Here is a 22,393-nt window from a genome sequence, read left to right as displayed (position 1 = left end):
GATGGAGAGGTTTTCCTTGCAGCCGTCTCGGCCCTCCCCCTCTTCCTCTTCTGATGTCATGTGAAGTTTAAGAGGGGATGATGGATGTTTTCACAGCAAATGAAAGAGAGGTGAATCCAACTTGGGGAAGTGAGCAGCAAAGACACACACACACACACAGACTTTACGTTAGTGTGTTTCTGTTCCTTTTAGCAATCGGATCATGGTTGTTTACAGTGTTTCCAGTCACATGATGCTCCTTTTGTCAAATTCCATCCAGTAGACGTGGGCATATCGATCCAAAATATCGATAATATTAACACCATGTCGATATCCGTATTGTCACCATAGTTTCAGATACACTCTTGAAATTTTATTTCATTTTGTATTGGAGTTGCTCACAACTACCTCAAAACAGATACTGGAAACAGGTGGAAGAAGTTGCTTTGGTTCCTCAGACGATATCAAAATGAAACGTTTTGCATTTTCTTCACAGAAACTAACAAATAAATAAAAACTGTGATTAAAAACAATAACTGGAACTACAACATGCATTCATTAAACTGACTAAAACATAATGAAATTATTGATATAATAATACTTTGTTTTGTGTTCGTGAATCTATTTATTAGCCTTTTCGGACTGATGTGATATAGGGTTTTTTTTGTTTGTTTTTCTTTAACACAAACAGTTTTGCGTTAAAACGTAATTTGACGTCAACTGTCGTGAAATTACGTCACTCCACGCGCCTCTTGGTGGTCAGTTGGTTGTTCAAATTGAAAATATTTTCTGAAAATATTTTCAATCATGACCCAATTGACGTATACATAACCACAATACAATATTTTGACCTTATCGATTTCTGCACCTGGAAATGAGCCAAAGCATGTAAAAACTAAAACTACTAAAATAAGTAATAAAAACGAAACTAAAAATTAACAATATTTAACTAATAAAAACTAGCAAAAACACTTTAAAAGTAAACTGAATTAGACAAACAAAAATTCACTACACAGTAAAACTAAAATAATGGGGGGGGGGAAAAACCCAAACTATTCGGACCTTGGTGTCGGAGTGTTTTCACTGTAACATGTCTCTGTGACTTGCGGAGGATAATGCTCCGTTTCCGTCTTTCACAGACATACACACACTTTCACAGACATACACACACTCACCTGTCAGCTTCATTCATGTGACTCTCTCTCTCTCTCTCTCTCTCAGTCGTCTTTCTCTCTCCTCCCTTACAAATCTGTTTCCTATCAGCTCTAATCTAATTCCGGCTTCATTCCGGGCATCCAGTAGCTCCGGCATACTGTTGGGAGGGACGGGGTGGGTGTGCGTGTTTGCGTGTATTTTGGATGTCGGAACGTTTCTCTTGTGTTCGCGGATTATGAAGGATGTCTGTGTCTCTCGCAGCAGTCCAAGAACTGTTGGCAGCTGTGTTTGTTTGGTTATGGAGACAATATGCGTGCTGGAGGAACAAAAACAAAACAAAACAAAACAAAAAAAAAACATAACCCTTCAGCTAAATGCTGCGGATGGAGGAGGAAGGCTCAGGCTTTGAAGATGCGGGGGGGATTCTCTGCGTGGGGGACATTTTCCAATCCAGCATGTGGGAGAAGAACGGTGGTTCTGATCAGCATTGTGGCAGCGCATCATTCAGAGAGAGAGGAGTGCATTTATTTAAAGCACTAATGAACAAAATTATTCTGGCTCTTCTGTTCTGTTTACATTTATTATCATTCCTAAGTAGTGACTTGTCCTTTCTTTGGAAATCGTAAACAATTTATTAATTGTCTGAAGAAGAAAAAAAATTGCTTTTCACAATAAGAACTCAAGTGTCGGACTGAAAGAGAAAAGAAATCTTTTTCAGTGAGCTCCTCCTTGTGGTTAAAGTACTTTACTACCTAAATGTCGACGATAGACATTAAAGGGGCAGTATTGTGTATTTCCCCAAGTACATGCACAGTGCTATTAAATACCATAACCAAGTAACTACGTCACCTTCGGTTATTATACGAATGTTTTATATATCAAATTTGGCCTAAAAGAAATTTTACTCCCTGATTTAACGCCTTGAAATTGGGCCTCCGTCTCTCTCCTACTCTTGTTGAAACTCCGCCTTCAGGAAGTCGTCACAACATGGCTCCATTAACTGTTTAACAACGTTTTCACCAGCGTTGCTCTGAGAAGTAGCTCCTCTAACGAGCTCAGCAGATATGCAGTTCCACAAGGTGTTTGCTAGTTACGGATGGCTAGTCTGAAGGAGCCGAGTGGGGGAATTAGGAGGGAGGATGTGCTCTGTGCAGCAGAAGCTCATGAGCTTGGAACTGCAACTCAGAGGAAGAAGGCGGTGCTATAGGCTCACCCAGATGTTTTGCACAGCTGAATTGTTGCCACGGGAGATTAAAGGATTTCTCAAACATGCATGAGAGAATGTTAGGCTCTAAAATAATTTCCCTTTAAAAAGACTGAACTTGTATTATAAAGTCAACTTTTTAAGCTGATGAAACTGTAGTTCCCACATATGTAACTATTAGTCACCTTTATAAACTGCCGTGGATCACTGGCTAGTAATAAGATCAACCCAATCTCGCATGTATTTGCTGCCTGATACTCTGCGTAGTTTGATTTTCTGATGTCTTGTAATTTCATGAATAGATGCGTGGAATGTAAGTCAACCCTGTATGTAAATTACTGTTAAGTTAAAGGAAAATTATGGTTTCCAAAAGGATTTACAAATAGAGTCTGATTCTGTGGGTAATATGGCACCCTGACCAGGGTGGCAGGATTTAGGGGGTGCATCAAGCAGAATAAGAGAAAGAAAATCATCTGTCAAAGGAGGAATTCAAGTACACATCTTTCCGTTTGTGAACAAAGGGAATTTTCACATTTGTTTTAGGTTTTTTTTTAAAAATGTTTTGTCTAAAATAATTGGTCGAATGTATGAACTGGTCCAATCTGAAAATTATCTACATAGTACAAATGTTAATTTAAATGCAGTTTTAGCCTTTATTCACTCATATTTGTTGTACTCCTTTGGCATTAACGAAGAAGAAATAAGAGTGTGTAAATCAATCTATATGAACCAGCTAGACCTGGTCTAATTCACAGTAGACAAATTACATGAAGAGTAGTGTCTAAATTCAGCCTTCAAGGTCTGGTATCCTGTATGTTTTAGTACAGTGGTTCTCAAATGGGGGTACGCGTACCCCTGGGGGTACGTGGAGGTACTGAAGGGGGTACGTGAAGCTTTTCAAAATATCTTTAAAAAATCAGTAGGCTCCTCATAATAAGTCTTGGGAAAAATTATTTTGTGAAAAGTTCGATAAAATATAAATGTGTGTTCATGCACTGAATTTTATATTCAGTATTTAGTTTCAATATCCTTTAAAATAAAACGGTTTGACTGGTTTTATACCTTCCTGGTGGTCACCGTCTTCTGTTTTTCTTTTTTGTTTAACCATGCAATGTTTGCAATATGGATGTATTTGTCAGGTTCACTGATATAAGTTGTTTGGCTTTAATAAATCAGACAGTGATTTTACAGCACTGTACTTCTTTTTAATTCCAAAAATGTTTTGCCCGTGTCAGGGGGTACTTGACTAAAAATATATTTTTAAGGGGGTACATCACTGAAAAAAAGTTTGAGAACCACTGTTTTAGTACTTTAAACACACAATTCGTTGAGCAGCACACCTGAACGCATGATGGATGGTTCATTAGCAGGTCTGTGCAGAACTTTGGCATGCTGAATGGATAAAGTTGGACCAGTTAACTCAGCAAGGCAGTGACATTTAAAACTGGCAGGACATGTGCTCGTGATTTGTAAAACCTTCGTTTGTGAAAAAATTAACAGGGGAAAAAAAGTTTCACTTCTAAAAACAAGCAAACAAAAAACACGTAATTACGGACAGATATTAAAGAACGTTGGGTACTATTGTTTTACAGGAAGTGGTGTTCTTGTTTCTCCCATTTTTCGTCTTTTTATTTTATTTTATTTTTTAACTGTATGTGTTGTAAAGCCTATGATGTCTGTCTCTTTAAATGGAGACGGACCGCGGTGGCTCGTGCTGTAGTTTCGTCATGAAGCGGTGACTTCAAACAGGCAGCTGGATGACGTTTATCAGGCTGGCCAATCGGATGCAATTAAAGTGACAGCGGACACTCCGTAAACAACGGCCGCGACTTAAATCAAAACAGAGGGAGGATTTTTTATCACTTATACTTTTATTTTACCTCTCTCGTCAGCAAGTTGCAGCATACGTACAACCATAATTGTTTCAAAAAAGCTTTTGTTGTTTGTCAGTTGTTCACATTTTTCTGACGACTTTACTTTTTTTTTCTTTCCGAGAATGGTGAGTTTGACAGCCTTAGTCGTGAGAAATGCTGCCGACGGTTTAATGTGTGTGCTCGTTGTCAAGGTAACAAGCGCCGTGTCATGTAGCGTGCAAGCGGTAGGACCACTTGCCTCGGTCCACTTTGCCGGAGATTAGGTGCTTCAGACGGGCTTTGCTTGTTCTGCTGCGGATAAAATTAGCCTCCTGCAGCGTTTAGAGATCCTCTGTCACTGAGCCCCAAGCGGGAAACCCGGGGGAGGGGGAGACTGTCACGGTTGATTTGTAGGCTGGTTAATTCGTGTTTCATATAAAACTCTGTCCACCTACAGACAGTTCAAACGAGGTCAGTTTGTACCCTCAAATTACAGCAAATACAGCCTCAATGCACGATAGATAGATAGATAGATAGATAGATAGATAGATAGATAGATAGATAGATAGATAGATAGATAGATAGATAGATAGATAGATAGATAGATAGATAGATAGATAGATAGATAGATAGATAGATAGATAGATAGATAGATAGATAGATAGATAGATAGATAGATAGATGGATGGATGGATGGATGGATGGATGGATGGATGGATGGATGGATGGATGGATGGATGGATGGATGGATGGATGGATGGATGGATGGATGGATGGATGGATGGATGGATGGATGTAGATAGATAGATAGCGACCTAGGTGATACTCCATTTAACATATTTGTTGCTGCAAGGGTGTCAAGATTGAGTGCTAAAAATTCATCCACAATTCTTCACTTTTGGTGGGAAGAAATTTGTCTCAAATTCAGAGGCAGTTTGTTTACGGTGTCCACAGGTTCGTTTAGTGAAGTCGAGAAGTTTAAGAAGAATATTGATGTCTGATCAACATAATAACCTCTGAGCGTTTTTGATTAGCGATTTGGGTTATGTTTAGGATTTCTTTGGTACAGAAATGTCGAGAGCGTATCAGCCAGGATAGGGATGCACCGATATGAAAATTTGAGATGATATTGATATCTAATATTAACGTCGTTGTTATGGCTGATAACCGATATCGACCAATATTATATGTATCTGAGGTATTTTAATACTCTTTTGACATCTTGAAAAAAACAAAAAACAACCGTACCCCTGACTTCCCCACTTCTTCTTTGATTCAGTTAAATTCAAAGTCTGGACTAATAGCCAGTCGAGGTGGTGTGGTATGATCTTAAACAGGCACACTTTGACAGCCACTCTACTATTCACAGTCCAAGTTGACAACAAACCATTTCTTTTGTATTTTTGTGGCCCCTCTTGAACTATTTGTTTACTCTAAACTGAGTGATTTTCCTCACTTTAAGTAAACGGCGTGAATTTTCATCCTGTTATACACATACTATACAAGACAGGAGGTACGCTAAACAGGTCTCACACACCATCAACGTACATAACAAGACAGAGTTGACAGCAGAATCTTATTTTACTTCTTGGACTTTTCACATGATTTCATTGTTTATCCAGCAGGATGCATCATCTGATTACTTTTCGATGTGTGCTGCAGGATGGCGAGGGCCCCCAGACGCTGTGTGACCTCTGCTTGGCTCAGGTGTGCAGCAGATTAGATGCTTTGTGCAGGAAGGGAGCAGACGGTTCAATGAGCCTCATCTGGGCCCCACTGTTTCCACAGGAACTGGCTGACCAACTGCTGCAAATGATGGCAACCAAAGGTATGAAGGGGAGCTTTAAAACTAACTAACCCCATCAAGTCCAGGAAATGAGGAAAGCAGCTGCCAAGGCAGATCAGTTTCTTCGTAAATTTAGGAAAGGCAATCATTAGTTCAGGAATTGACCTGAGGTTGAATCTTCATCCCATGCGGAAGAATTAGCCTTGTTAAAAAAAAAAAGCTAATCAGATGATTCTTGTGGTTTTTTGCCCACCAGCAGGTCGAGGAATTCCAGGCTGAAATTGTTGGAAATGTTCACTGCACAAACATTACGGAAGACTAAACTGAGGTTTCTTTTTCCTACAATGTCTCCCTTTTTGCTCCTCTCTCCTCCAGGAATGCTGAATGACGTAACTGTTGGGATTTTCCGAAACAGCGAGAAGCTCCGCCTGCGCAGCGCCTCCATCCGCTACTGTAAGGTGTCCGCTAAGGCTTTCCGCCTGGCCCTCTGCCCTCACAGGCTCCTGGAGCTAGACGCCTCCTGGGTCCCCGGGGGTCTAACGGGGGCTGATGTCATCTTGGGCCTGGCCTCCAACCCAGACTGCAGGGCTAGTCTGCAGATGTTGGCCCTCAATGGCTTGAGTCTGAACCTGGGATCTCCGGAAAAGGACGGTGGAGTGTGCGTTGGCTTTAGCTCCCTGGAGGGCCTCAAGACGCTCCACCTCGTCAACACAGATCTAACGGATGATATCCTTGAGGATATTTGTTCTCTCCCCCGGCTGGAGACTTTGGATATCTCCTGTAGCTCTGTGTCTGAATTGAATGCGCTCCTTAAATGTAAAAACACACTGAGATCCCTCATTGCCCACCGGCTGTACCGACTTGACACGTCTCCTGTCAGGTTGCTTTTTATCTTCGCCCAACTTCATGCTCTTAGGCATCTGGACTTCTCGAACAACCACTTTGCCAATGACGACAGCGAAAGTAGGGTCGACGGAGACGAGACAGTGAGGCAGCTTCTGGAAGCGGGTCCTCAGATTCTCCCGTCGCTTCTCTCTTTAGATATTTCAGGAAGGAAAACGATCAATGACTCGGCGCTCAGAGGCTTTGTGGAGTCCAGGAGCGGCCTCGTCTTTCTCGGTCTGCTTGCCACTGGACTTAGTTCCTCTCCTGTTCTATCTTCACACGAAAACCTAAAAGTAAGCAGCTGTTTCTGGTATCAAGCATTCGGTTTTAGAGCAGGGCTTTTCAAAGTGTGGGGCGTTCTGTCCACCATGACATGGGGGAAAGAAATACATGGGGACAAGTAATTGGAAACATTTAGCCAACTTCAATAAGCCTATGCCAGAGACATAATGGATAGAACTTTAGTACCTAAAGCTAAGCACTTTAGGTATAAAAGTCCATAGACTAAAGTAAAGCTAGGTTTATTGTTGATGCATATAACTGGGCACTACCTTTCACTCAAGCTGGACGATTTGGAAGGTGCATCACATTGCACCTTCCAAATCGTATAAGTCCCTTTAAACTTATTACGGTCTGTAATAAATTTAAAGGGACAGTATTATTTAAAATGATGTTTTTTGAGTTTTACGTCATGTTATAATGTTATTCCCTAGTCAAAACCATAATTGGGGTGTTACTTTGATTCTTTCATGTATGCTTGAGAAATTCTTTAATCTCCCATGGCAACCATTCAGCTGTGCAAAACGCCTGGGTGGACCTAGCTCCGCCTTCGAGGCTCAGCTTCTCCTCAGGCAGGCACAGATGTGTTTTTTCATTTCTGATTTCTTCTCGGTCACACTTTGAAAAACCTCTGTTTTAGAGCAATCCAAAAAACCCAAAGGTCCCGTTAGGAGAAGGTTGATTCATGCATAAGCTTCTGGTTTATTTTGGACCCGAGGCTCTGTATACTCTCTGAATATGACCATTGTGTTTGCGGACTCTCTGCCGATCTGCTGTGTGTGCTCAGGTAACTGGAGAAGCTAATGAGAAGCAGCTCTGGGAGGCACTCCGAAGGTACAGAGAGAGGGAGTGTTTCGTAAAAGAGGCCCTCATCCATCTCTACCATCTGACTACCGACACTGACAAACCGCAGCCAGACATGCTGAAGGTTCGGCAGCCTTGTTACTTCACTTACTGTTTTATTCTTAATTTCAACAGTGTTTTATTACATTTTATTCAATATGAGATGGTTATCTACAAAAGTCATCTACGGGCGTTTTTCAGGGAAAATGCAAAGCCAATGGGATAGATCAAACATTTTCAAAGGTAGGATCCGATCAAAGGCTATGACCAAGTGTCTTCCTGCTCTTTAATCACTTCCAGTTAGTATAAATCTAGATTATTTAATTCTGAAGGCCATAGCTAACTCCTTGTCTGAGAGGCGTTAGGTGCCCAACTTTACTTTGTTGGACTTCATTTGACATCAGTTTGGTTGGTTTTGGGGAGGTTGAGAATGCACAATCAAACTCTGATGCGGACCAAAAAAAAGCGAACTCTGGTCTACCTAAAATCCTAGATCTCAGTTTTTGCAACTTTTGTCTCCAATCCAACCGAATCTGCAGATGACGGGTATTTACATAGAAAACAGCAATTATTTCCGTAGGTGTAGTGATGAGGCTAGCTAGTTATCTGCATGTATTAAAAAATCTTATTAGTTTCATTTATAACATTTATCATGTACATTATTTTAGGTTTTGACCTCAAATTATATTATTTCACATTGGTGTGTAACAGAAGATGCGTCTCTGATTACATAAGGATAATGCTAAATCGATTCTACTAACTGGTTATGACTTTTGAAAGAACCTCAAAATTCTAAACTATCCCTTAATTTCCATTAACATTTCATTAGTTCAGATTAAAAAAAGCTCAAATGTTTTTGTTTTTTTTGTGCTGCCCAAAGGAGTAGCAACCTTCCAAGATCTTCAAACGGATCACAGACCACATTTCCACGTTTGGCAGGCCAAAAATTGAGAATTGAGAAATGAATGTCTAATGAGATGACAACGCAGTTCTTGACCTTCTATTAATTCTGTGTGGAATAGGTGAAGCTTCAGAAATATGCAACCTAACAGCAACAATGCATTTGCATATAATGTGTCGAAACTACAACGAGAGAGCAGAAGACTTCAGACAAGCAGGATGAATAAAATGTCTGAATAAAGCCGAGTTCTTCTAGAGGCGTGACGTTAAAATCCTCTATACCTGCCACCTGTAGCGAGAAAATATGATAAAATGTTTATGTTCTTTTCATGTTGGTTCATATCGGATTAAATCAGTCATGATTCGCAGTACTTCACCAATTCTGCTGGGGTTTGAATTCATAATAATAGACACACTGGGGTAAGTTGCCCATATGCTTGCAGTCAGGAGCGTAGAGCACAACGGTTGTGTCTTTGGTCAGACTTGATTCCCAAATTCAGCTTTACACAAGCACAAGGCCAAAAATCAAACGTATCCGTCAGTTTACAGTCAGTTTTCGTCCAATGTGCAGTCGATGTGGAGTTAGCACCCCCTGCTTGTTGTTGAGAATAGAGAGACGAGGTCATGTGCTTTGGGTTGGACTTGCACAGCATTTCATTTCACTTTGGAATCTCTGAAGATTTTTTTGTTGTTTTTGTGCAGAAGAAGCAGCTTTTAACACGCGGCATTACAGCTGAAATGTGGAAAAACGCGACATTCCACAACCGAAAGTTGAGTCAGTTTTTTGGTGGAAAAGCATCAAAATGACACGTTTTTTTGTTTTTGTTTTTTTTTTTCATTTTCCAACACTTCTGGAAGCCATCTCAGTCCGAACATATGCTCAACGCTGAGGGACCCCGATGTTCTAATTACTGTGCTTAGGAGTGACTCCAGAGAGGAGGCGCTGGGATAAGTGGTATAGTCCAGCTGCTACAGCTGGCCCGGTGAGCGGCTCTTTGCTTCTGGAAGGTTGCACGCTAATTCCTGGCCTCCGGTTGTTCCAGACAGTTTTCCAGCAATAGCAGCAGCAGAGATGGCAATCTGTCGTCAAGGATGCCTTTTTATTTATTTATTTCCCTTCAGTTGGTGGTGGAGGCCATGCAGAGCCACCCAGAGTCCCCGCATGTCCACCTGTTGGCCACGGCGTGTGTGTTCAACCTGACCACCCGGGACCTGGCAGAGGTTATGCCTGTCAGGCTGATGAGCGCCACGGTAACCCAGCTGCTGCACGCCATGGAGACCTTCCCTAACATCCAGCAGGTGGAGTCAAACACTAAGATCTTACCGACGTGGTTTACTTTACGCAGAGTTGGGTAGTAACTTGCTTTAGTTACTTGAGTAACTTTTTGGGAAAAAATTTAATTCTAGGAATATTTTTTACAAAGCTTTTATATATATATATATATATATATATTTAATATATATGCTTTTTCTTGAGTAATTTTATTATGAAGTGTTGCTGCTGCTACTCAAGTAAAATTTCTGGATACTCTACCCACTGCGAGTAACTTCACTAAATGAAGAACAAACGTGCCGTAACCAGAAATTCACCAGACACACACATGCAGTTTCTCTTAAGGTTTCACGGCCTTTATATCGAAAGAAACTGATTTGGAAAAAAGAAAATTGTTTCTCCGGATTTTGTTATTTTGTAATTATGTCATCTATGTGAGTCGTTTACATTTTGATTCTAAAAAAAAAAAATTTCGAAATCTCCACATAACTTCATAATTTGGTTCGTCTGTGTCATGAGTTGAGAGTTTTGAGACGGTGAGGTGGACCCAGGTTTGTAGGAGTAAATGATTCTTTTAGTGGCGATAACGAAGAACACAGAGAAATCCAGGCAGCACGGGTGAGCAGCGGCAACAGCTCTGATTCTGGTAGCAGCCGGTTATCCAGGCGGCACAGGTGAGCATAAAGGCGAAGAACTCAAACGCTGGTAGCTCTGGCGATATGACTTGAGACAAAGACAACTGACGTTCAACAAATGACAAGGACCCAACAAGGAGCAGGGAACACAGGTGGGATTAAACACACAAGGAAGGTAATCATGGCAAACGAGGGACAGCTGACGGACATCACGGAGACAAAACTGAACCTAAGTAAACCAAATCCTCACAGTCTCATGATGTCATTTTTAAAAACAAAAAAAACCATTTGTACCAAATACTTGCTTTGTTGTCAACTTTTCACTTTTATTTAAGTAAAAATATGCTGAAGTGGTGCTGCTTTCGTGTTTTGTTGTTGTTATGACTTTAGGCCGCTCTATTTTGGACTGAATTTTCATACTTTATGTTTCATCCTTCCATTTTTCCAGGTGCAGAGCAACTGTCTGATGGCGCTCTGCAACGATTACCTGCTGCAGAATGTTCCTTTTGACAGGTTAGTTTACTAACCCAACCAAACGCTAATTTAACTGTGAGCACCATGGAAAAGTTGCACTTTTATTCTGTTTTTAAGATAGTTTTTTTTTTTTTTTTTCCCAACCTTAAACGTTTCAGATCATCAATCAATTTTTTTATGTCAGACAAAATGCAGCTGGTGATCAATCAATCAATCAAATTTTATTTGTATAGCACATTTCAGCAGCAAGGCATGTCAAGGTGCTTTACATCATTACAAACACAAAATCACAAAGTGCTGCAACATAGACTCAACAATCAAAACATTACATTAAGTCAAGTGCCATTATGAAATTGGTAATTGATTACGTTTCAAATACAATTCTAAACAGGTGGGTTTTAGGTCAAAATTTAAAGGAAGTCAGTGTTTCAGCTGTCTTGCAGTTTTCAGATTCGATGCAACACTGACTGCTACCAGAGAGCCTTCCTGCCCAAAGCATCATCATCATCATCATCATCCCCAATGACTGTTTGAAAATACTTGGACGATATGAGATATGGCAACATTTGATTTACTCTTAGGATCGATAATGTATTTGAAAAAAAAATAAATTATCTGTTTGTAAATAACCCCAGGTTAGGGTTATTTACAAATCCTTCATTTGGGGGTCTACTACACTCGTTCGCTTCCAGAAGATCCTGCAAAAAAAAAAAAAAAGTCATCAATTTATGATCTTAAGTTCAAAGGCACTGAGGGAAAAAATAGAGAAAAAAGTACAGCTTTATTCCAACTTTTACAGTGGTCTAGTCAAAGACTTGACATAAATCTGATTGTGATGCTGTAGCATGACTTGATGTACGAATTTTATTCTCTAATGTTGCTTAAGAGTGGGCTGATTGCTGCAAACATTTGGGTGGGACAATAACTTATTCAATTTAGTTGGTATTTATTTTTCAGATAAGGCCAAGTTGGTTTAGATACATTTTTACCCTTAAAAAATTAAATCATATTTTAAAAACACATGTTGCATCCAATTGTGATATCTTTATCTGGGGGAAAAAAATAGTTTTATCTAATATGTGTAAAAAAAAAAAAAAAAAACAAGTAATGAGGAAAATAAATACCTTTCCACTGTGCTGTGATTTGTATGTTTTCCTGAAGTTGACTTTCTGTGTAACTGCTTTGCATTTTGGTGGTAATGAATCTTTGATCCATGCTTTGTTCACAACTCAGGTATTTAGCGGCCATGTTGGTGATCAAATGGCTGAGCAACCACGAGGAGCCGACCCTGCAGAGGATTGCGGTGGCCGTCATTTCTGTCCTTGTGGCGAAGGTTGTTCCCTCTCTGAGCTTTGCCTGATTTAGAGCTCCGGTTAAATCCAGAAAAACACCGACAGTTTTATGGCTGATTAAAGGAACTTTAAAAAAAAAAAAAAAAAATCAAGTTTGACATTTAGTAGAACTTTTAAAACGAAAGAAAAAAATCAACCATAGCTCATGTTTTGCTTTCATGTGCAGATTTCCATAGAGGAGACAGCACTGCTCAGCAACGACATGTCATTTATGAAGGTTTGTTGCCATTTCAAATTAATGCCACAAGCCAACGACAAAAGTAGAATATTTTCTTTGTTGATTGTTTCAATTTGTTTTGTTTTATTTTTTTTTTAAATGGGACATTACATTCTAATTAGCATTTACATTTAAATTCATGCGAAAACCAGCCAACTGGCTAATTCTCATCTCTAGAACATCAGCAGGTCGATGATGTGAAATAATAATAAGACAAAACAGCCTCAAACTGTTGCACACACAAGAAAACTCTTCATAAAAGAGAAAAGGGGGTAAATAAACAGTTGTTGGTAATTTGTACTGTGTAATTGTTCGATAATTTTCACTTTAAGTTGAGTGGAGTTAGCATAGCGGCACTAAAAATAGACTTATTATACGCTAAGCTAAACAGGCTTAAACATTAGCCCCTAGGTTAACTTTTCCATGTCATGGCCTCGCTCCCAACCAGCTTTAGCTTCTGAGCAGGGACACACAGGCAGTACTGCAAAATACATAAAGCAGCAAAATAATTATCTTTTCAATAATTATTTTTGGTTTTCTATGCTACGCTAGCTTGAGGAGCCAGCAGCTTAATGAATTGCACTGGCAGCCAATCAGAAAGATGAGCATGGCAAATAACATTTGAATGAATTCTTTTACCTTATATTTTAAAATAACGCGTGACAAACAGATTAGATTTTGATTTTAAAAAATTATTTAAAAAAAAAAATTTATCATTCCGCCAGTTTTCTGAAACTCCCCTAGCATCCATTTCTCTTCCCGTTGCCACAATTTGGTTGAAAAATATATATATACACATAGAATGTGTATACACAGACGCATTCGTTTCATCCTCTCCTCTCTGAAACCTCGCTCTGATTCATCGTCTCTCCTTGCTGTCTGTCTCACAGCAGCTGCTGACTGTCGTGCAGCAGAAAGCCATGCTGGGCGTGGTAGACCCCACTCTGAAGTTTGCCCTGAGCGCGCTGTGGAACCTGACCGACGAGACGCCCACGGCCGCCCGCAACTTCATCGAGTGTCAGGGCCTGGAGCTCTACAAGGAGGTTCTGGAGGTCAAGGAGCACAAAATAACTCACTGATAAACCCATTCATTTGGAAACGCAGTTTTAAAAACAGTGACTTTCACCTTTCTTGTGCATGTTTTTTTTCTCTTTTGTTTGTTTTGCATTGCAGTCCTACTACAGCGAAACTACTATTCAACAGAAAGTTCTTGGCCTTTTGGTGGGTATAGAGAGTATGAATGATAGAAACCACGATTAAAATGTAAGCACACTGTTGGGACGCTGAAAAAGACTATCGTTATGTTCAAGTTTTGCTAAAATATCATCTCAATGCTAAACATGTAGCAGTAGCACACATGTCCCCATTGCTAATATTAGCATCCACATTTCTAAAAGTTTATTTATTTTTCTTAAGTTTCATGAATCCCTGAAACACACGAAAGCTGAATGGGTATAATTGCACTTTACTGATGACTGAAGAACCTAAATAACATATTCAAAACAATATCTTTGTGTTTGAGCTTCTTATGTCTATTCATTCAATAATTTAGCCACAAAAGGGGTTTTTGAATTAAAAGTTTTGCTGACTTTATTGATTCATTCATTTATGGACCCTGCAATTAACTTGATTAAAATGTTTAATCAAGTCCCACCACTAGTTTAAATTGCTAAATGACCAATAGCAGATCAATTTTGCCCAAATTCAAAACTAAATCTCATTCTGTTAATTATTGCCTGCATCTACCACCTGTGAAGCCAAACTTTCCATCGTTCTTAAACTGTAGTCGTGGGACTCCCACAATCACTTCAAGGGCCACAAATGGCCCCTGGGCCTCGCTTTGTACACCCCCGTATCACATCATTTGAAATGAACAAACACTCTGTTACAGTTCTTGTAATTCCATCTGTAGTGCAATTCGATTTTTATAAAAACAAAAGTATACAGTCCTTGTGTTCTGTTAAGAACAACATAGCAGAGGTGGAGGAGCTCCAGTCTGACCTGATGGATGAAGACCTGTTGGAGCACATCCTCAGCCTCCTGCAGGACTCCCAGATGGTGGTGGGGGTGCGCTACTTTGCAGGAGGGATTCTGGCGCAGCTGGCCTCCAGAGCAGAGGCCTGGACGCTGGACCACGCGCTCCGGCGCACCGTTCTGGAGCAGCTGGTGTGTGTCCCGGTCACAGAAGATAGGTCTGTTCATCAAGACGGTTTCTTTCAGCGTCTCTTTTTGTCTCCCTGCAGCATGAATCAATAACAACATGGCCTCATCTGGAGCAGGAGATGGTGTCTTACAGGTGAGGCTGTAGGACAGAGCCGAGAGGAGGTTTTGTTAGTATTGGCTCCTATGTGTAAACTGTAACGTTTTAAGTAACATCCACTTCCCCCTGCAGAAGAATTCCTCTTGAACATTTTGGTATTTGTCACATTAAAACATCCTCATCTCATCTGATTTAACTTACAGCCACTTAAAGTAGCACTATGTAACAGATTATCCTTTTCACATATTTGTTAAGACTGTCACCATATTGTGACAGTGGAGTATGAGACAGATCATCTGTGATTTTTTTTTTTTAAATCAATATTTTTTACCTCCTCCCTGAGCTACTATTGCCTGAAGAAATGCACCGCTCCCGACCAAAAGCAACCAATCAGAGCCAGGAGGAGGGGCTTAGCACTGTCAGTCAACCTCATGTACACGCTGCTTTATGTGCCAATGGTAGAGAAACAACTTACGGTTGATCCGTCGTCATTGGTGGCCAGCCTATCTAGACTGATCATTGACAACAGGCTATGCTAGCTGCAACGTAGCAGAGCGCAAGAGGGGGGAGAGAGGGGATGAGCAGCGCCACATGAGATTGTGATTGACAGCGCTGGTTAGTTAGAACTGGGAGAAGGCAGAGAAGCTCAACTTTCTCATTCCATACTGTCACGACAGTTTTCATAGTTTCAACAACTATGAAAACAAATATATTTTTAGAAAAGTTGCACACTGCATCTTTATCTCCTTTGTGGCATTTCTGTACAAGGTTTATAAATCTAGAGACACATTTTCAACTCTTTTGCTCTTTGCAAAATAATCTACACTTAGTCAGATTGGGTGGAAAACATCATTCAACTTTAATTTTTGCTCAGGATTTAGGACTGGACTTCAACTAGGCCACTGAAACACATTGATGGCTGCATGTTAGCTTTTCATGGAGTTTTAGTTGTAAAAACTGTGAAGCCCATGGATCGTTTTCATTTCAATTCAAATTTACGTCCTACTATTCTTCTGTCTGTTGCATAAAATCCCATTAAAACACTTTGAAGGTTGTGGGTGTAATATGACAAAGGAAAACGGTCAAAGGTTATGAATCCTTTTGCAAAGCACTTTTCATCTTGCATAGGCCTTTATGAAATGCCCTCAGCTCATTTTTTTCATCCTGTGGACTCCACCGCTCTTATGCAACGCTTCGCACTTTATGCTGTGCGTCAAAAAAAAATGCATCTCTCTTGAAACACGAACGTGCGTTTATTGTTACCGAGTTTCTACTGGTGAGTGCAGCCAGAGTGTTGCCGCCAGCACCTGGAGCTGAAAACCTTTTCGAGTCCAATTTCTGAATAATTTAATGTTAGAAACACAGAAAGTGAACATCTGGTGCAAACGAAGAAGCCGGGAGTATAAAGTGTCGCATCAAATCGTGGTGATTGTCTTTCTGGTTTCAGGTCCTTCCGTCCATTTTGCTCTCTGCTTCAGACTTGCCAGCCCTCAGGGGTCCAGCTGTGGGCGGTGTGGGCGATACATCTCGTTTGCAGACAAAACGGTAAGAAAACGACGTCAGGAGACACCTAAAGATGAGGCCAGTGAACGTTTTTGGCACCTAAATCTTGAATGGTGTCGAGTATTTTCAGGCGCTCTTCTCTGAAAATTATTTGTCTTTTTCAAACGGTGCAGCTTCGTATTACATCCACATGCTAACTAAGGAGGGCCTGACGGAGCTTCTGAAAGCACTGGACACACATCCCGACACACACAGCGACGTTAAAAGGGTTTCCCAAAGCATCGTGCTGATGGTACAGGAACAGCAGACTCCCTGTGAGGTGGCGAACAGCCAGACGGAGCCTGGGAAGTCCTAACAAAAGTGCTTTAAAAAGCTTTTTTAGACGGATCTGTGGTCGCCATGACGACACAAAATCAATAAATACAGTTGTTCAGAACGGTGTGTGGATACGTAATGACTACTTGTTAAATACTGCGTCTTGTATTTAATTGGGATTCGGTGTGATAGAGCAGTGTGAATTGGGACGCGAGTATGGAAAACCAGTCAAATCAAACATGTCTTTCAAAGATTGTTCAAAATAAAAATCTCAAAGTTGTGGCGTCTGTGTGTTTTATGCCAGCCTTTATGGAAAAGAGGCAAGAACCTCAGTGTCCAGAGCAAACTGTTAGACAAAGTGGTGGCAGCGTCATGCAGTGGGGGTTATTTTTCTGGATGACCGGAGTTGATGGAAAGCAGGGCGCCTTCGTAAAAAGTCTTTTAAAGTCTCAAAGTTGTGTATCTGAAATTAAGGCCTTAAAATGTCTTAAATTCTTTTTTTTTATGTTAGTTGGCCTTACATGCCTAAACCACTTTAATGTAGCTTTTTGTCTTGCAGGAAACTTTCTTGTCAGGCAAAGGTTTGAGTCGAACGCAAACATCTTCATAGCATCATTCTGTCACTCGAGGCGACGGAGGTTACTGGCAACTAGCTGCTCATATTCCCTTCCTTACTGGTGGGATTTCTGCTTCTACAACAGGCATAAAGCCGGTTTTATCGTCTTTGCTATGCTTGATTGTAATGCAGCAGGTCTCCCCAAACAGACCCTATGTTTGTAGTATTTTTCCGTCTTGAATTTAATTCAAGGTGGCATTAAAAAAGGGTCTTCAAACGTTTTAAATTTGACTTGCTGAAACCTGCGGATACCCTGGAGAGATGGAAGCAGTTAAATAAACCCTAATGCAGAATGAAAACCTGTTTTAGGCTGTAAAAAAAACCAGGGAAACGGTGCAAAGGTTCACCTCCCTGCCGGATTTCAACCACACGCGCCGCTAGAGCTGCGATAAAGTGTCAAAGCATTTTCATTTGTTGGAATGGCCCAGTCAAAGTCCAAACCTATAAGCAAAATTGATCGTCCACAGATGGACCTCAGAAAATAAGTACAGTGAAAGGTGGTTGAAAGAAGCAGCGACTCTGCAGCTGGTAAACTCAAGTTTGAAGCTCGTCTGTTAAGAAATGAGCAGCTTCAACACCTACCGCTAGATGGCGCTTTCGTTCTTCACCTCAGAAATATGTACATGTATATGCCTTAAAATCGTGCTTATTTAAATCAATTCATTAATTAAATGTCCAGAATCAAGTCATATGTGTTTATTGATATGTTACCAAACCTCTATGAAGCTTTTGGTTTTTGTATCTGTTCCCTGAGTAACAAGCTCACCCCACTAACCCCCCCTCTTCCCTCTGCTCTCACTCTGCTAGATGCTGAATTCATTAAATTTATGTAACGCGGCTCGAAGAAGGAGCCGCTCCACGGCGTCGCTTGTAAGTTGGCCTATTTATAATTCCTTTTGAAAAGAAGATTAACGAGACGAGGAGAAATGCTCGAGCCTCACCGCTGTCTTTAACTTTCAAATTAAAAGGAGCCCGACGACAAGATTAAAGCTTCGCGCGCTAATAATAATTCAGCGGAAACAGTTGTGTGATGCAGGATGTCCTAACAGACCGGAAATAGCCGCTCAACCATGAAACGTCACACTATATGTGGCTTAAAAAGGTCAAGATTTCTAAAGAGAACTTGGACCAAGGTTTCAATAAGACGACTTGCTCTGAGACATGATACGTGTGGTGAGAACTGCTTTGCGTCGTAACGGACTGTCTGAATATATACTCCTTAATAAATATTGTTCTCTATTTTACTGCTATTTCATTTATTTATGAAAAAAAGAGGGGGCCATATGTATTTATTTACCGTCTTTTCGATGCATAAGAGTTTTAATACAAAACGTGGTACATGGATCTGAAAGGTTTTTATTATTATTATTTTGTTGGAGGGTGAAGTGGGGACTCTCAAAACTATCTGCCCATGCGAAGAAGTATTTCCACCTGCTGATTAAATCATGCATTCGCTGCACAACAAGCGGCTTACTGCTTGGCCTTTAGAAATGCTTAAATAAAACATATCTGACAGCATGAAAATTCTCTACGTGCAAAATCTCTCACCTAAAGTCTTAAAGGGACGGTATAATGTGGTTTCCGGGCACATAGTGCCATTATATAGCACTATTAATGCTAATCTCAGTTGTTAAAAAAAAAAATCAATACGTATCAATTATCACTTCAAAGAAATTGGACTTCATAATTTAACTCCTTGAAACTGGGCCTCTATCTCTTTAAAAACTCCTCTTTCTGAAACGCCGCCTTCAGGAAGTAATCATAGCATTGTTTTAACCAGCATTGCACTCAGAAGTAGCTCGTATACTGCTAAATGCAGAAATTACTGAAATAAATATGTTTGGTTTCATAAACATTTATTTTTGTACGAAAATGTCAAATATGAAAACCAAAACGTTGCCTTTACGTCCTGGTACTGGAGTTTAAATGTGCATTCACACCAGTCCGGTTTTAGTCTGATCTAATCAAACTCCAGTTCGTTTGTCTAGAAAGTCTGGTTCGTTTGGGGACGTGTGAACTGCACTCTGATGTGGACCCGAAAGCTAACTCTGGTCCGCTTAAAAACCTGTCTTGGTTCAGTTGAAGTATCTCTGAAGAAAACAGCGCAGAGCATTCTGGGTAAATATAACCAAACGAAAACGCATGAGTCTAGCAATAGTGGAAGGAACGGCTTGTGGTTTTCATTTTGCTTTTGTTTTTTACCAAAAACAAAAAGAAAATTTGACACCACTCCATTTAAGCTTACATTTTGTGAAGGAGGAAGTTGCTCTCCATGTCTTCTTCAGAGGTTTTCATTTTGTTTCCTTCAGTGCTTCTTGACATAGCGCCACCACAGGCGAGGAGGGGAACAGATTTTCCAAAGGGTTTTGATCATGTGACAATGCAGTGTGAAAGCGAACCACACCAGCTGAAAAAGTAACAAATGCTACCATTTTGGTCCCAAACCGAATGGAGTCTACAGGACTATCAGGTGTGAAAACATCCTGAGTTTTTCAAAAAAAAACATTCAGTCGTGCACAAAGAACGTATTGTGGTTTGGTATTGTGCTTGCTTCTCAAGCTGCATGGTGATTTTTCATAATTCGACAGCTGTCATCGTCCTGCTGTCTGAAACGACGGACATCAGGAAGGTGCTGTGAATCGGCAACAACGCCTGGACGAACGAAATGCGCCAAAATAAGTCTGGCATCGACGGAGAGAGCTGTCATTTTCCATTTTTGAGAGGCATTGTTACAGGACTCCAATTAGTTTTTGCTGTGTTTGGGTGGGCCGAGTAGGAACATGCTTCTGTGACAATCCAGAGTTCAGCTTGTTTTTGTTAGACACTCGTTGTTTGTTCAGGTTTAAGGGAAATCTGGAGCAGAGGGGACACATACCAGCCTGCTGCAGATATAGCCATCAAACTACATAATCACATTTCCCAAAATGTCACAAAACAATGGAACAGCTAAAGCCTAGAGGAATACAGCAGATGCAAAAATAGGACTTGTGGCCAAAAATAGAGAACAAGGAGATAAATAAAGAAGCAAACAGCAGACATGAGATAAGAGAGTCGGCTGAGTCCAAGAATATTAAAGTCCCCTATCATGTTTCACGACTAGTGCAAAAATACTACAGTCAAACTTTTCAGACTCACTCTCAGGTACTTAAATATCACCGCGCTACTTTCGAGTCAAAGCTCAGCGTGAATTAGCATCTCATTATCTCACATGCGCGGCCATCTTTATTGGATCTGGTGAACTGGTCACATCTCCAGCTCTGAACGCGGACGCACATTGCGAGGCCCGCGCGCGACAGAGCGGGTTGATCTCTGGGTTTTTTCTTCTTCTTTTCAGCTGGAGGCCCGTTAGACACCAGCTAACCTTCTGAGCAGTACAAAAAGAAATGCAGCGAAACAGCAGAGCACGAAGAGAAACTGAGCAACAAGAAGAAGAAGAAGAAAAAAAGATAAACGCGCGCGCGCTTCTCCAGGCGCTGTGATGAAAGGACGCAGCATCTCCTCTGAAATGACCTTTTTATTGCCAGGGAAGGATACAGAGATGGCAGGCCTCTGAGCCTGTTAGCAGATCTGTTACAATGGAGGCGTCATCCGTCACTCCGCCGACTAAAAGCAATCATTCAGGACTCATTTTATCTGTTGTGTTTGTTTCACAAACATATGGTGTTTGCCAGACGGGCACCGGATGTTCAGTAATTTATGATGAATCACTGCTTCCGATTTCAGAACAATCAGAGCGGAGACAAACAAATTACCGTTCTCACATTTTTTCACGTTCCAAACACAAATTAGACGAGTTTTTAAATGAGGTTTTATCTACCAGACTAACACAAAGCTTAATAGTTCACAATAGACAAAGTAGGATGTGCATTTGTCTTCAGGCCCCCTTTTACTTCGATGCCACTGAGGAAATGCAGTGCAACTTTTCAGCATGGAGGCTCATTCAGTCTAAACCCAGAGGGACCAGAAACAACGAACATGCATCACCATGGTAACCGACTTTGAACAAGACATTGTCCCCATATTGTGCGTGGAACAACTTTTCCAACAATATTACTAAATTATTGACATAAAACAAACATATTTCATGCTGTAAAGTTACTTGCAAGTGAATTTCCTGTTAGCTCAAGTCTACTAAGAGTTTTGCACTGGAAACGAGGCCAAAATTACTTAAGATTTTGTGGTTTTTGCAGTGTAAGATCCTAATACAATACATAGAAGTCTGCGATGTTAAGGCCACAAAATATGAAAGTGCAAATAGTTTTTGCAAGTTTCAGCCAAAACAGATACATCAAGCGCAGCTGTTGCAGCTTTTCCTGAGTGTTCCTGTTCCAGCTGAGTGCAGCTGTGTGTCGGGGTCGGACCCCGCTGAGAGTCATTTTATCATTTCTAAGTGGAACAGAACAATGATGAAATCTCTCTCAAATGACTGAAACTGATGGATCCAGGTTCTATAACTTCAGTGTATAATTCCTCAACACCTCACACAACACAGCGTGTGTGTGTGTGTGTGTGTGTGTGTGTGTGTGTGTGTGCGTGTGTGTGTGTGTGTGTGTGAGTGGGCATGTTTCTAAATAGATTTGTCAATTAGACCCACTCTAACCAGCTGTCACGTTTTCTGACCACAGGGCGTTTCATACCGGCGTAGAACGGTGAGTGAAGCAGAGAAAATCTGGATCTGATCACTGTTTGCGTTTTTCTTCCTCCGTTCTCTGAGCAGGCTCACAGCCAAAGCCTGGCTGCCGAGGTGAACAATGCCAGATGAGTACATCTTAGTCCCGAAGCACATTCTAATCACAACACATCCGTGTTTGGGTTTCTGGATGGTATCCTTTTTGTGTTTGCAGCTTTCTTACTCACGTTTTTA

General features: G+C 40.7%; 2 protein-coding genes across 8 annotated transcripts in view; one reads left to right on the top strand and one right to left on the bottom strand.

Moving 5' to 3' along the window:
* Positions 1–69: 69 nt before the first annotated feature.
* Positions 70–17,192, top strand: LOC102232653 (protein zyg-11 homolog). 5 transcript variants are annotated; one of them, XM_023335072.1, is made up of 14 exons: positions 70–110; positions 5,854–6,019; positions 6,353–7,155; positions 7,929–8,069; positions 10,007–10,183; positions 11,241–11,305; positions 12,500–12,599; positions 12,785–12,835; positions 13,726–13,887; positions 14,009–14,056; positions 14,801–15,001; positions 15,079–15,131; positions 16,543–16,640; positions 16,772–17,192. In XM_023335072.1, the coding sequence occupies exons 1-14, from the start codon at positions 78–80 to the stop codon at positions 16,951–16,953; spliced, it is 2,280 nt and encodes a 759-aa protein (XP_023190840.1). In that variant the 5' UTR covers positions 70–77; the 3' UTR covers positions 16,954–17,192. The 5 variants fall into 5 exon arrangements, with proteins under 5 accessions (XP_023190840.1, XP_023190842.1, XP_023190841.1 ...); XM_023335074.1 differs by lacking the exon at positions 70–110 and adding an exon at positions 3,663–4,337; XM_023335075.1 differs by lacking the exon at positions 70–110 and having other exon boundaries at positions 5,548–5,898; positions 5,980–6,019.
* LOC102232259 (leucine-rich repeat-containing protein 52-like) overlaps positions 14,989–22,393 on the bottom strand; it is a 26,040-nt gene continuing 18,635 nt past the window's right edge. The window contains exon 3 of one of the 3 annotated variants that reach the window (XM_023335094.1): positions 14,989–15,137. In XM_023335094.1, coding sequence (XP_023190862.1) covers positions 15,085–15,137 — 53 coding nt within the window. In that variant the 3' untranslated portion in view covers positions 14,989–15,084. The remainder of the gene's footprint in view (positions 15,138–22,393) is intronic. The other 2 variants (XR_002752871.1, XR_002752872.1) reach the window with 2 other exon arrangements.

Source organism: Xiphophorus maculatus, chromosome 6 (assembly GCF_002775205.1).
Source record: "Xiphophorus maculatus strain JP 163 A chromosome 6, X_maculatus-5.0-male, whole genome shotgun sequence".
Taxonomy (NCBI): Eukaryota; Metazoa; Chordata; class Actinopteri; order Cyprinodontiformes; family Poeciliidae; genus Xiphophorus; species Xiphophorus maculatus.
This window is presented reverse-complemented; position numbering and strand designations above follow the sequence as displayed.